This window comes from Camarhynchus parvulus, chromosome 11 (genome assembly GCF_901933205.1).
Source record: "Camarhynchus parvulus chromosome 11, STF_HiC, whole genome shotgun sequence".
NCBI classification, from domain to species: Eukaryota; Metazoa; Chordata; class Aves; order Passeriformes; family Thraupidae; genus Camarhynchus; species Camarhynchus parvulus.
Genome location: NC_044581.1, coordinates 19,820,823 through 19,832,257, shown reverse-complemented (window position 1 = coordinate 19,832,257; position 11,435 = coordinate 19,820,823). Strand labels below are relative to the sequence as shown.

At 47.1% G+C, this 11,435-nt stretch overlaps 1 protein-coding gene across 5 annotated transcripts in view; it reads left to right on the top strand.

Annotated features, from left to right (window-relative positions):
* Positions 1 to 1,633: 1,633 nt before the first annotated feature.
* The window catches only part of KCTD15 (potassium channel tetramerization domain containing 15), a 49,190-nt gene continuing 39,388 nt past the window's right edge, over positions 1,634 to 11,435 (top strand). The window contains exons 1-2 of one of the 5 annotated variants that reach the window (XM_030956094.1): positions 1,634 to 2,095; positions 7,668 to 7,843. In XM_030956094.1, coding sequence (XP_030811954.1) covers positions 7,680 to 7,843 — 164 coding nt within the window. In that variant the 5' untranslated portion in view covers positions 1,634 to 2,095; positions 7,668 to 7,679. Of the gene's footprint in view, positions 2,096 to 2,284; positions 2,595 to 2,689; positions 3,098 to 3,358; positions 3,449 to 5,736; positions 6,262 to 7,667; positions 7,844 to 11,435 lie in introns of those variants that run through there. The other 4 variants (XM_030956093.1, XM_030956091.1, XM_030956095.1 and 1 more) reach the window with 4 other exon arrangements.

Here is an 11,435-nt window from a genome sequence, read left to right as displayed (position 1 = left end):
GCAAATCTCTCTGCTGACCTAGTTCTCATTCTCCTTTTCATTTCAGAAGCTCAGCTAAAAATCCATAAATTAAGGAAATTAACTGATGGAGCCTCCGGCATCTTTGTAAGCTATTTAAATCTTTAAATTTACAACATCTTCTGCATATATCAAGTAATTGAACTAACTGCAGGGATGTAACTTTAATGAGAAAATTTCCCTCTTCTCCTGTAGTTTGTACTCTAGAAGGGGAAAAAAAAAAAAAAAAGCTCCCCTTAGGAGAAAAGTTTCTGTTTATTCCTGCCACGGCAGAAAACTTTAACCCCCCCAGTTTCGGCGTGTCCTGCCCGCATCGCGCCCCGGCCGCTCTGGGCCGGCCCAGGCCCGGGGGCAGCGCGGGCGCGGGGGCGCGCGGGGCCCTCCCCGCGCTGACCTCTCGGGGCCGCGCAGCGTTGCGTAACGGCCGCGCGGCGGCGCGCTAGTGGGCGCTGCAGCCCCGCCGGGCCGCGCGCGGCGCCGTTCCGCGGGCGCGGAGGCGGCGGCCCCCGCCCCCACACCGCCGGGAGCGCCGGCAGAGCCGCGGGTGCGCCCGCCGGCAGCGGCGCGCTGGGGCGCGGAGCGGCCCCGCTCCCTCCGCCCAACTTCCGTGGGGAACAGCGCGGAGCGGGGGCGCATCCCCCGCGGCGGCGCGCAGAAACACGCGGGCACCGGCAGAGCCGCGCCTCTGGCTGGAAGTTGAGGGAGGGATTTGCCTGTGTTTTTATTTTCCCCCTCATTCACGGGGGTGCTCCCTGGCGGTCCCCCCCCGGTACGTGGGCCGGGCGCGCTGCGCGCCCGCGGAGCCGCCCGCGGAGCCCCGCGCCATCGCGCCCCGCGCTCTAATTGAAATGGCGCTTTTGGCCGGGGGCGGGCTGCCAGGGCGCTCCGCAATAGCACAATGCATGTCGATAGACGTCATTTGGTTTTAATGGCCTACAGGAAATTTGGCGTTTACAATGCGAGACATTAGCAAAGGGTGAAAGGGAGGGGGAGGCAGGCAGGATGGATGGCTGGGAATAATTGCAGCCCCCCCCTCGCCCCCGAGGCCCCCCGTCCGCACCTCGGCGGCGCTGGGTGCTGCAGGGAAGGGGGGGTCGGGGCTATTTTTTTATTATTTATTTTTTAACTTCATCTAGTTTATCAACAAGTGCAGAGTGGGTGCTACCCTAATTGTAACAGAGGAGTCAAGAGATGTGAGAAACGTGCCCTGTGTTACTTATTTGGGAGCTGAAAATTTATGCCTAGTTGAAAATGCCTGGGGAAATATTACATCAGACCAAATGACAATGATTAAAATCAGCTTTTTTCCCCCCTTCCCCCCCCCCTTTTCCTCCTTCTTCTTTTCAGTAAGTCTGTTGAAGGACGTGACAGTGGCCTGATCCTCCCCAACACCGAACCGTTATCCCCCGGCAGGGCCGGGCCGGGCCGGGCTGCGCGGAACTCCGCGGGGCAGCGCAGCTCCCGCCCCGGCCGCGCCGCGCGGAGGGGCTCTGCGGGCGGCGGCGCCGGGGGCGCGGGCTGGGGAGCCGGCCGCCTTCCCAGCCTTATTTCATTTTCAAGGGCTGTATTTTATTTTATTCTGGGGGGGGTGGGGGATGGGGGAGTAAATCTGCAGACCTTCACCAAAAGGAGGGAAAAATATCCAATTTTCATCGCAAAATTAGCTAGGGCGAGAGCAAAGGGCTGAGCTAATTGTAGCCTAATCCTCTGCCCTGCAGGCGTTTGCAAAGCCCTGAGCAAGAATTCGCTTTTTTTCCTCCTCTTCTCCCTTCCCTCTGTTATTTAGAGACGGGATTATTGCCTTTCTTCTCATAACAGCCTCGGCAGTTTCATTTAAAGGCTTTTTTCCCCCTCTCACACACACACACATACACACACACGCACAAAATAAATAGAAAAAGAAGCAGCAAAAACAGGGGAAGAGAGAGGAGACAGAGAAGCTTGAAAAATAATAATAATCACAGCAGGATCTGCGGAGCAAAGATAGTAATAAAAGCAAAAAGCTGAGCCCATCCACACACAGCCCCGGCAGAGCCCAAAGCCAAAGGGGGGCTCGCAGATCTCTTCTGTGCTCAAGGTAAGGACCTCGGCAGCAGCAGCGGCTCCCGCAGCCGCCCGGGCGCCCGCCCGAGCGGGGCCGGAGCGCGCCGTGCGCGCCGCCCGTCCTCGCATCGCGCCGCACCGCGCGGTCCGCACCTGCTCGCGCTCCTTTTTTTTTTTCCCCTTCACCCCCTTTTTTTTTTTTTTTTTTTTGGAAAGTGCCTCTTCAAACTCACTCGGCTGCCGGCTCCGGGGAGCAGCGGCGGAGGGGTGTTTTTTTAAAGCTACAGGACCCGTTTGCAGCCGCCCCGCTTTGGTAGCGCCGCGCGTGTGTGTGTCTGTGTGTGTGTGTGTCTGTGCGTGTGTGTGTGCGTGCGTGTGTATGTTTCGTTTTGCTCCGCTCCAGCATGGGCAGCGCTGGCGGAGCCCCGCGGCCCGGGGTGCCCGCGCTCCCCCTGCCCCCCCGGCCCCGGCTCTGAAGACGGCCAAGCCCCAGCGCGGCGGAGGCAGCGCGGCTCGCTCTGCGCTTTCGCATGGTACACGCGGAGCCGCGGGCCCGGGCGGGCGGGAGGGAGCGCGGGGGAGCGCGGGCCGGGGCGCGGGGGCTGGCGGCGGGGCGGCTCGGCACAAAGGGAAGGCGGGCGACAATGGGGAGCGCCGCGTATGGAAAACACGGGCGGGCTGTGAATGAAACTCTGGCGCCAGTGAGAGTGGAAGGCTTGGTTTGGGGTAGACTTCAAACCACTCTAGGCTATAGTTTGCATTCCTGCTCCTGCATGCGATGTGGCACACTTCTGCAAAATTAATACATTAGCCTGGCTAATGCTCACCACCATTGGCTGCGCGGAAAATGTGCAGGATCGGGGATTCGGGCTTGACTTTTTTTTTTCTTGCATTCATCTAAGACATCTCCTTTCTTGTTATGTGGGAATAAGTAAAGGACGCCATGTTGTGCCTTCTTTTTTTTTTTTTTTTGGTTGAATTTTTCCTTCGGGCATGCAGTGTGTTCAGAAGAAAAAGGCAGAAGTTGAGTGACCGGGTGCGTTGCTCGCTGGTGATTTCCCTGACCATCAGTAGGGAAAAGCATTTGGGTGACGTGAAACTTGCACTAAATAGACTGGAGTCTGCCAGAGAGAGGCGGGTTGCGGGGGGGGAAGAGGGGGAGGAAGGAGAAAGCCTTTCCTTTCCCCCCCCTTTTTTTCCTTCTTTTTTTGGCGGGGGGAGGAAGCAGAGCTCCAGCGGGAGTTCCCCCTTTGCCTCCCCCCCCCCCCCGCGCCCCAAAAGTTTTGGGCACGATCTCCTTCGTGTCTCGGTGCAGTGCTCAGTAAAGCAGCGCGGAGGTGTGTGCAAATGTTTATGGACTTTTAATTTTGGAGCCACCGAGCCCAAGGTTTGTAGCCCCCCCGCCCCGCTTTGTCTTAGGGCTGGGAGCACGGCAAGTTGTCTGGGGGTGGCTGTGAGGCAGAGCCGAGCTGTCCCCGTCCCCGTGTGGGCAGACAAAGGTAATTCCCGCTCTGGCCGTGCCCCTCCGGCAGCCCGGGCGCGCAGACGCTGCCCCGGAGCCACTGTGGCCCGCAGGGCCGGCCGGGGGGAAGCCGGGGGTGGGTTCGCCCCTGCTGGCGCTGCCGGTACAGAGATGAAGGGCCCCGGGGAGAGGAGCAGCCTCCCCCCGGCTCCCGCAGCCCGGGGGTGCGGCCGGGCCCGGCCCGGCTCCCCGGGAGAGCCGCTCCATGGCAGGTCCTAAACCTGCCTGCCGCTTTCATTGCACGTCTTAAATGTGCATGAAGGAATTAAACTGCACGAGTGAATAACAGCATTAGTTTCAATTAATTTTTATCCTGGCAACAATAAACTTTAGAAACAAAGCGCTTTTACATCCTTAATTAGTCTTGCTTCCCATCTGTAGTCTTTTAAGTGCCTGCTCCTTGATTTAACTTTGTCCCTCCTTCAGAGCCGCCTCCTTTTTTATTATTTTCCTTTTTTTTTCGTTCCCCCTTCCAGACTGCTGCCTGTTTCTTTCCTGTAACCTTTCACCTCCCTTGTCCCTATCTGTCTGCTCTGCTCTGTGCAGTTTATTTCTCCTGTATTTTCCCAACATCAACAGCAGTATTGGTTACCATGGCCCCAAGCTATGTGCAGAGGTGGGAAAGCTTCATCCGCCCAAAACTTCTTACACTTTTGAAGTCTTTCTTTTAGTAGGATCTGAAATGTATCATCTAGAGTGTGTATTAAATGAACAGTATTCCTGAAGGCTTTAGAGCAAGAAAGGCAACACCCTGGAAAATTCTGCAGTCTTTCAGCATTCTCTGCCCTAGGGTTATAGCCCTGGGCACGGAGCTGAATGGAGCTCTTACAACTGCCTTCTGTTTACCTTTTATGGTTAAAATAACAGCTTAGCAAAGAAGCAACTTCATGGAGAAACGATTCAGTGAAATCATCTCAAGCTGTAGCAGCATAGCTAGTTTAATCACCCCTAGAGAGCTGAACAACTGTGAGCACAATGGGACACAAAATCATTTTGTGTGTAAATGAGCATGGCGTTGTGATTATTTCACTTTGCATGGGCAAATAGTTTTTACAAGCAGTTAGCTTAGGAAGGCAGAAAAAGATAAGCTGGCTCTGAAAGATCTTGGTGTGTAATGTTTGAAAAACTAAATATTCACATAATTTGGGAATCAGGCTCTATTGATTTTGCCTTCAGCAGGTTCCTGTGTTACTTATTAGAGCAGGGTTATTGCCTGTGCCACTAGTTGGGATGCTGTATCCTGTTGTAGGCAACTAAAGAGCAAGGATTATTTTACATGGTTTAATAAATGAAGTTTGTTAGTGTTTCTGCGATATTTACCCTTAAGGTTTTAATTTTCTCATCCATATTAGAAAATATGTGCATAAAGACTTCCACTGGATAAATACATTTAGGATTTTGCTTTGTGCATAAAATAAGTACATTACTCAGTGTGATGAATTTTTGCTGTGTGTTACATTAAGAAGAGGAAGGAGTCATTAGAAATAGGGTTACGGTACCTTAAGAAACAGGGGGTATTTTTTTTGGAGCAGTAGTCCTTAGCTGTCATGCTCCTTGATAATTAGCTCATACAAAAAGGATTGAATTCCACAATTTCAATATAAATCTGGGATTCATTTTTTAATATGAATCCTCTCCAGCCAGTGTTTTAATTCCCCTTCTCCTCCTCTCCCTCCAAAAGCCAGTGGCACCCTCAAGAAGTATGAAAAGCCATAAAAGTTTGAGAACTATTTTAGCTTTCCAGTGATTTTCTATAATTAAGTGTTTTTTCAACACATGCTCTAGCTGAGAAATGCCAAAAGCAGAGGATTGTTCAAAAGGTCCCTCCAGTGAATAGTATAAATTAAATATCTACTGTGTGAGTATGGCCTCACTGAGAATCTCAGTCTTTACAGATCAAGGAATTTACTGGTATACTAACATTAAACAAAATCCTAAGATAGCAGCAGTGTTTAAATATGCACAAATAGATTCATATCACTTGATCTTTAGCTATCTGTGCATATTTTAAAATTGATGTCTGTATTTCAAGACAAATGGTTAAATGTAAGACACGTTTACAGAAGACTGGAAGTCCTTTGATTTCATTTGGAAATTGTAACAAGGGGTGCAGATGAGCCCTAATTAGACTCCTGTTTTGTGAAATTGCGTGAGATTTATTTCTAAGGCAGCCCTGTGCCGTGCAAGGTCTGTACCTTTATCATTAGTGAACGTGGTTGGGGTCTGAACAAAGACAGGGTTGACATTCAGCCTGGATCTTCTGACCCTTTCATTTAAGTGGAGTGGAGACTGAACATGAGTTTACAGTGCTCTTTGGTAAGGAAAAAAACCAGCAACCTTTGTCTGTGTTGGCAGACAGATTAGTAAACACGTTGCTAAAATACTGCAGGTACTTACATACTAAGTTGTTTTTTTAAATTAGTTGTTTTATTTATGCTATATGACATATTTACTGAAGGTTGGCCACAACAAGCTCTTGTGGGAAACAAGAAAGCAACATCTTGAGTCATGAAAGGATTCAGTCACTTTCCTTGAAGGTGGTGCTGTAGTGAAAATGTTAATGCCCAATTTTGCATCGGCTGACACAGGAGTCCTAGGACAGAGCTGGCATTTGCTTGGTGCTCAGTGCCGCTGTCCATCCAGCCTCTGAAGAGACAAGGATGTGGATCCACAATGGGGTGATGTATTCCTGGGCTGTAGATGCAGGAAATTCTTAGGAGCTAACCAAGATGAATTACAGTGAATGGAGATCTTGTGATGACTTTGTGAAGCTGTTCAGATTTGTTACGATTTTTCAGTCCTGCTCTATAGCTTGGAAATTATTTTATGAGGAATATTGCTGATTTACGTTCATCAAGTGGTGTAGTCGGGCATCTTGTGCAAAATACTGCTAAGAGAATGGCAAGACCAGCTTTAGATTTGTAAGAAACATTGTCAGAGTAATGTGTGAGAAATAGAAATTCACTTTGCAATGCTGCATGTAAAGTGCTTGTCAGATGCTAGGAAGAGCCTGGGTGCTTGGTAGCATGCTTGAATTACAGAATACCAGGAAAATTAGATTATATTCAGAAATGTCTTCAGCTATAATGTTTTGCATATGTTGCTTTTCCCATAAGGGGGAGAATGGATGTACATTTTCTTAAACTTTTCTAGAAGGGTTTTTTTTCTGTTTGACCTGTGTGCCGTCTGCACCGATTAAACTGCAATCAGCCTTGAGACACACGCTTTGTGCAGAATAAACTGTGCTTTTCTTAAGAAGAGAATTGAGGAATTTTCTTTTGCTTGGTTGTCCTGTTAATTTTTAAGGCATTTCAGTATTTTTAGCTTTGATTGTGCTGAAAATTTTTTTGATTCAGTTCAGTAATTTCACTAATTTTCCAATATTTTTAGGGCAGGAGACATTAGGTGGATTGTGGAATTTATGATTTCATGTGCTAGATTATCCAGTACTTTCTTGTCCTAAAAGCATGGGTCAGTTTATTATCTTTCTGTTTTCACTGCTTCCAGGTATTAAGTGCTTTCAGTTTGAAATCTTATTAGTTGTTTAGGTCTAATATTAAGGCTTAACTGAAAATTATCCATTTATTTCACAATTATTGAAAATAAGCCAGAAAATTGATCTTAGTTTGAAGTGAAATTTACTACATGTATAAACTAAATGCCTTAGGTACTGAGGAAGTCACTAATTTAGAGGTGTCTTGTTACTGAGACAAACTTGCAAAAACCCCCTGAATCCCAATTCACAAATTGGTTATTCATTTGTCAGGGGATATTTCACATCTAACACATAAGCCCACGACCTTTAATTAGAATTTTGCAGTTTGTTTTATGCCCCTTGAGGCTGACACCTTGAAAATTTTTTCTTGATTTCTTATTGCTAATAAGCATCTTTCTCTTCCCCTCTGGTACTTAGAAGAAAATGATGCAAATACACTTAATTACAGTGGTGGCAATAATTTGTTAGCCGAATATGTGATCAGGCAGATGCAAAAACGATCTGATTAGATCTGTGATCACACTGAGAAAAGCAAGGTAACACACTGCTACATTTAAGAGAAACTGTTCTTTTTGCCTCCCCGCTCAGGAGGGAAGAAGCATGTCCCGTCTGTCTCTGACACGCTCCCCGGTTTCTCCTCTGGCTGCTCAAGGAATTCCTCTCCCAGCTCAACTCACCAAGTCCAACGCTCCCGTGCACATCGATGTAGGAGGACACATGTACACCAGCAGCCTGGCCACCCTCACCAAGTACCCAGACTCCAGGTAAGAAGCACCTTGGTGCTGGCAGCTCTCTGCCTGCTGCTGCTGCTGCTCCCTGTGCACCTGTGAGGAATATCTCAGTGCGAAGTACATTTGTTATATATTCACCGCTTATGAATTATTCAGTTTCTGATTTATACAGGAACTTCATTGGGGTTCTGCAGAAAAAAAGGCCTGTACAATTTATATATTATTTAGAGAGTCTATTCATTTTCTCTCTCAACATCTTCTGCGCTCTGCTGATACGTTTGAAGCACCTGTTGGTGTGCTGCCCTAGATTATTTCCAGCTGTATCAGGAAACTTGTTTCTTTCAGGTTTGAGGGGAAAAATTGGCTTTTTCTTCGTCAGGGAGAGAGAATGGTTCTACTACTGTGGGACGAATGGATGCTTGTGTTGGCCAGCCAGAGTGCTGAGCTCACTGGTAGCTGTGTGCCTCAGCAGTCAGCTCCTCTGGGCTGACCCACTCTGGCATTAAATTCCTGTGAGTTTCAATGTAGTGCCTTGTGCTGGACAGGTTGGTGACATGTCTGGCAAGATTTATGCAGATCTGGCCAGCATTATCTCAGGATAAACTCCAGATATGCCTAATTAGGAGTAGATGTGGCATGAGATTGTGTTTGTGTATGACATGGAGCGTCTGTTTTCTGCCCGGCTGCCAGTCCTGCAGGGTTCTGGACACCACAGAGGGTGGGGGACCCTGGGCAGTGTGCAAGGCACTGCTCTGTGAGGGGTGAAAGCCCAGACACTGAGAGGTGCCTGATTTTGATTTACAGTTACGGCCACTAAATCAGTTCAGGTTTTTATCACTGAGGCTGCTCAGGGTGCAGAGTTCCTGAGTGTGAGTGTGAGTGCAGGGCAGGTGTGCTGTGCTGGGCCAGGGTGCCCCGTGCACTCTTGGCTCCAAAGCAAGCCAAAGCCCAGATTTCATTGCCCGATTTTGCTACCTGCATGGCCAGTAATCCAAAAGAGAGATTTGTTTTTCTTTTTTGGTATGACAACCACTGTAAAGAGCTAGTTTCGTCTGAAGATTTTTCTTTTAAAAGAACTAAGGGGTTTTGCAGATTTGGCAGGTTCCCAAGCAATAAATGACATTTATGGAGACACCTTGAAATGCCTCTAATATCATAAAGCATATGGCTGTGATTTCATTCCAAGGAAAGGGAGCTGCTGAAATTCTCTATGGAAAAAAGCCCAATTATTAAAATACCTATATTTTATGGTCAGACCAAAGCAATATGATTTTTTTTGGACAGTATCTGTTTAATAATGTCTTTGTGGTACTACTTTAATCATAGAGAAGAAATCTGTTTAGTGAAGAGAGATTTATAATGCAGAAGCATACCAATGCTTCATATTATTAAAAAATACAGTAAAGATTCAGCAGTTGTAATAGAGTGACACATCTGTTTCCACATTTTAAAATATTGCTGCTATTTTTAAAATATGCCACACATCAAACTTACTTAATAAAAGCTTCAGCTATAGAAGCTTTGGGAGAATATACATAAATTCACAGGTTTTATTTCAGGAGAATACTGTACTGAACCAAAATTTTCTTTTTTCTGCTCGATAAGTAGCAAAAGCATATTTCTTCAGATTTTGAAAGTACAAAACTGACCAGAGCTTACATGCTGCCTGATGTTTTTCTGTGTAATGTCTTTTGTTTATATTGCTATCTTATCTCATAAGGTTTGAATGCTTTTTCAGCTGCTCAAACTTCAGTTCTCACTGAAGTGAGAGCTTCCAGCATGAAACCTATAGATGACATTATTTTTGTAGCAAAAGATAAAGCTTCACCAGAAGCCCAAGTAGGACAGATTGCTCGATACATTCTGAAACTGGGTGAAGGCTGTATCTTAACTTATTATCTTGTTTTTATTTTTTTTTTAAATATAGTTGGTTTTTTCTCCAGTGCTGCATTGTAGACTTAGTTGTAAGCCCCTCACTGAGTCTGGCCTGCTGGCATTCCTGGTTGAGGCAAAATACTTGAGTTATTCCCGTGGGGATGGTTGGAGCTCCTGGTGCTGCTTCCCTGCCCTGGTGTGGATTTTCCATATGGCACAGGCTGGCTTTGCAGAGCTGGGAGAGGAATCCCAGGTTTCTCACAGGGCAGGAGGAGGGAGAAGGCTTTTCTGTGCAAAATATCTGGAAATAATGCCAGGGCAGTGCTGGCTTCTGGCAGAGGTGTGACACGTGTGGCCACAGAGAGGAACAGCCACATTGACCCACAGCAGAGCTGTCTGGGTTATTCTGGACAGGGTGTTAAACTCTTGAGTTTAAAAGCTTCAAATCCAAGAAATCACACAAATCTGTAGATTGTATTTCAGCAAAAGATATAAGCATATGCTGAAATGCTTTGCTAAATCTTAGCTGCAGTCACATAAAATAGTTTGTGCTCACTGAAATTGAAAACTGTGAGAATCAACTTCCTTTTCATTTGTTTTGCAATTTCTCTTGCTTTCTCTGTGCTCCCAGATTGAAAAGAGCTTTTAGCTTGTAGGCTGTTTAGCATATACTGTACTTGGAATTTTAAGGACACATGGATTGTGAGCATGTGTATAAATGGGTGTGCATACACATACTGATGGAAAAATAAATCACCAGGTCATGTTTGAACTTCCTCAATATTCTGGGGAGGTCCTGAGCAAACTCAGTTCGTGCTGGCTTCAGTGAGAGGGAGGAGCTCCCACAGCTGCCCAGGTCAGGAGCAGTGCAGGTGTGAGCAGGCCCTGGCACAGCTGTGCTGCCGTCCCCTCTGGGGTGGCACGAGTGACACAGGTGACACAAGTGACACCTGGCAGCAGCTGCTGCATTTCCTGTGTGCTCTGAGAGCAGGGACTGGCTCTGCCCACCCCTGTGTGCCTGGCTCTGCCACGGGGAGGAAGAGGACCATACTGGGGAAATCTCGCAGCCTGTAACTGGCTGTTAGTGTGAAGCCAGAGGCCAAATCTTGCATTTCAGAGATCCCAGAGTTGTTTCAGAGCAACTTTGAGCAAGTCTTTGATGTTGTTTGTGTTAGTGCAGCTGCTGTGATCAGGGCATTTGTCCATTGATGAAATTTGCATAAGTAAAGAGTGCCAGATTAGGCATTAAAGGGGCTAGATGTTCTCTTTCCCGGAAATTTTTATGGCCCACATAAATTCTCTAAAGAGGAGAAGGCTTGAGCAGGCACAAGTGGTGTGACAAAGGGTTACAGAGGGTTAAACAGCCACTGTCAAAGGTGGTTTCTGAACCACTCACACTCACTCACTATTATTGCACACCTTTCCAGTTGGCTTTTTGAATTAAACCACACACAAGGAAAAAAAGAGAGTGAAAGGCAAGGAAAATGAGAAACATAAAAGAAATTGTGATCAACAACAGCATCATGATGGTGGTCTCAGAAATTACCTCACAAATAATATTGTTATTATTCCCACATCCTCTACCTACTTGAGGCCACTTTCCATGCATACCCAAAACTGTCATTAAAGCTGACAAGCTTTGAAGGTGCAAGGAGGTTCATGTTGTCTTACCTGGCTCTGAGGCTCAATTTCAGTAGTTTGTTTTCAGCAAATTCTTCTACTTAAGCCCCCAATTCTTGTAGTTCTGAAT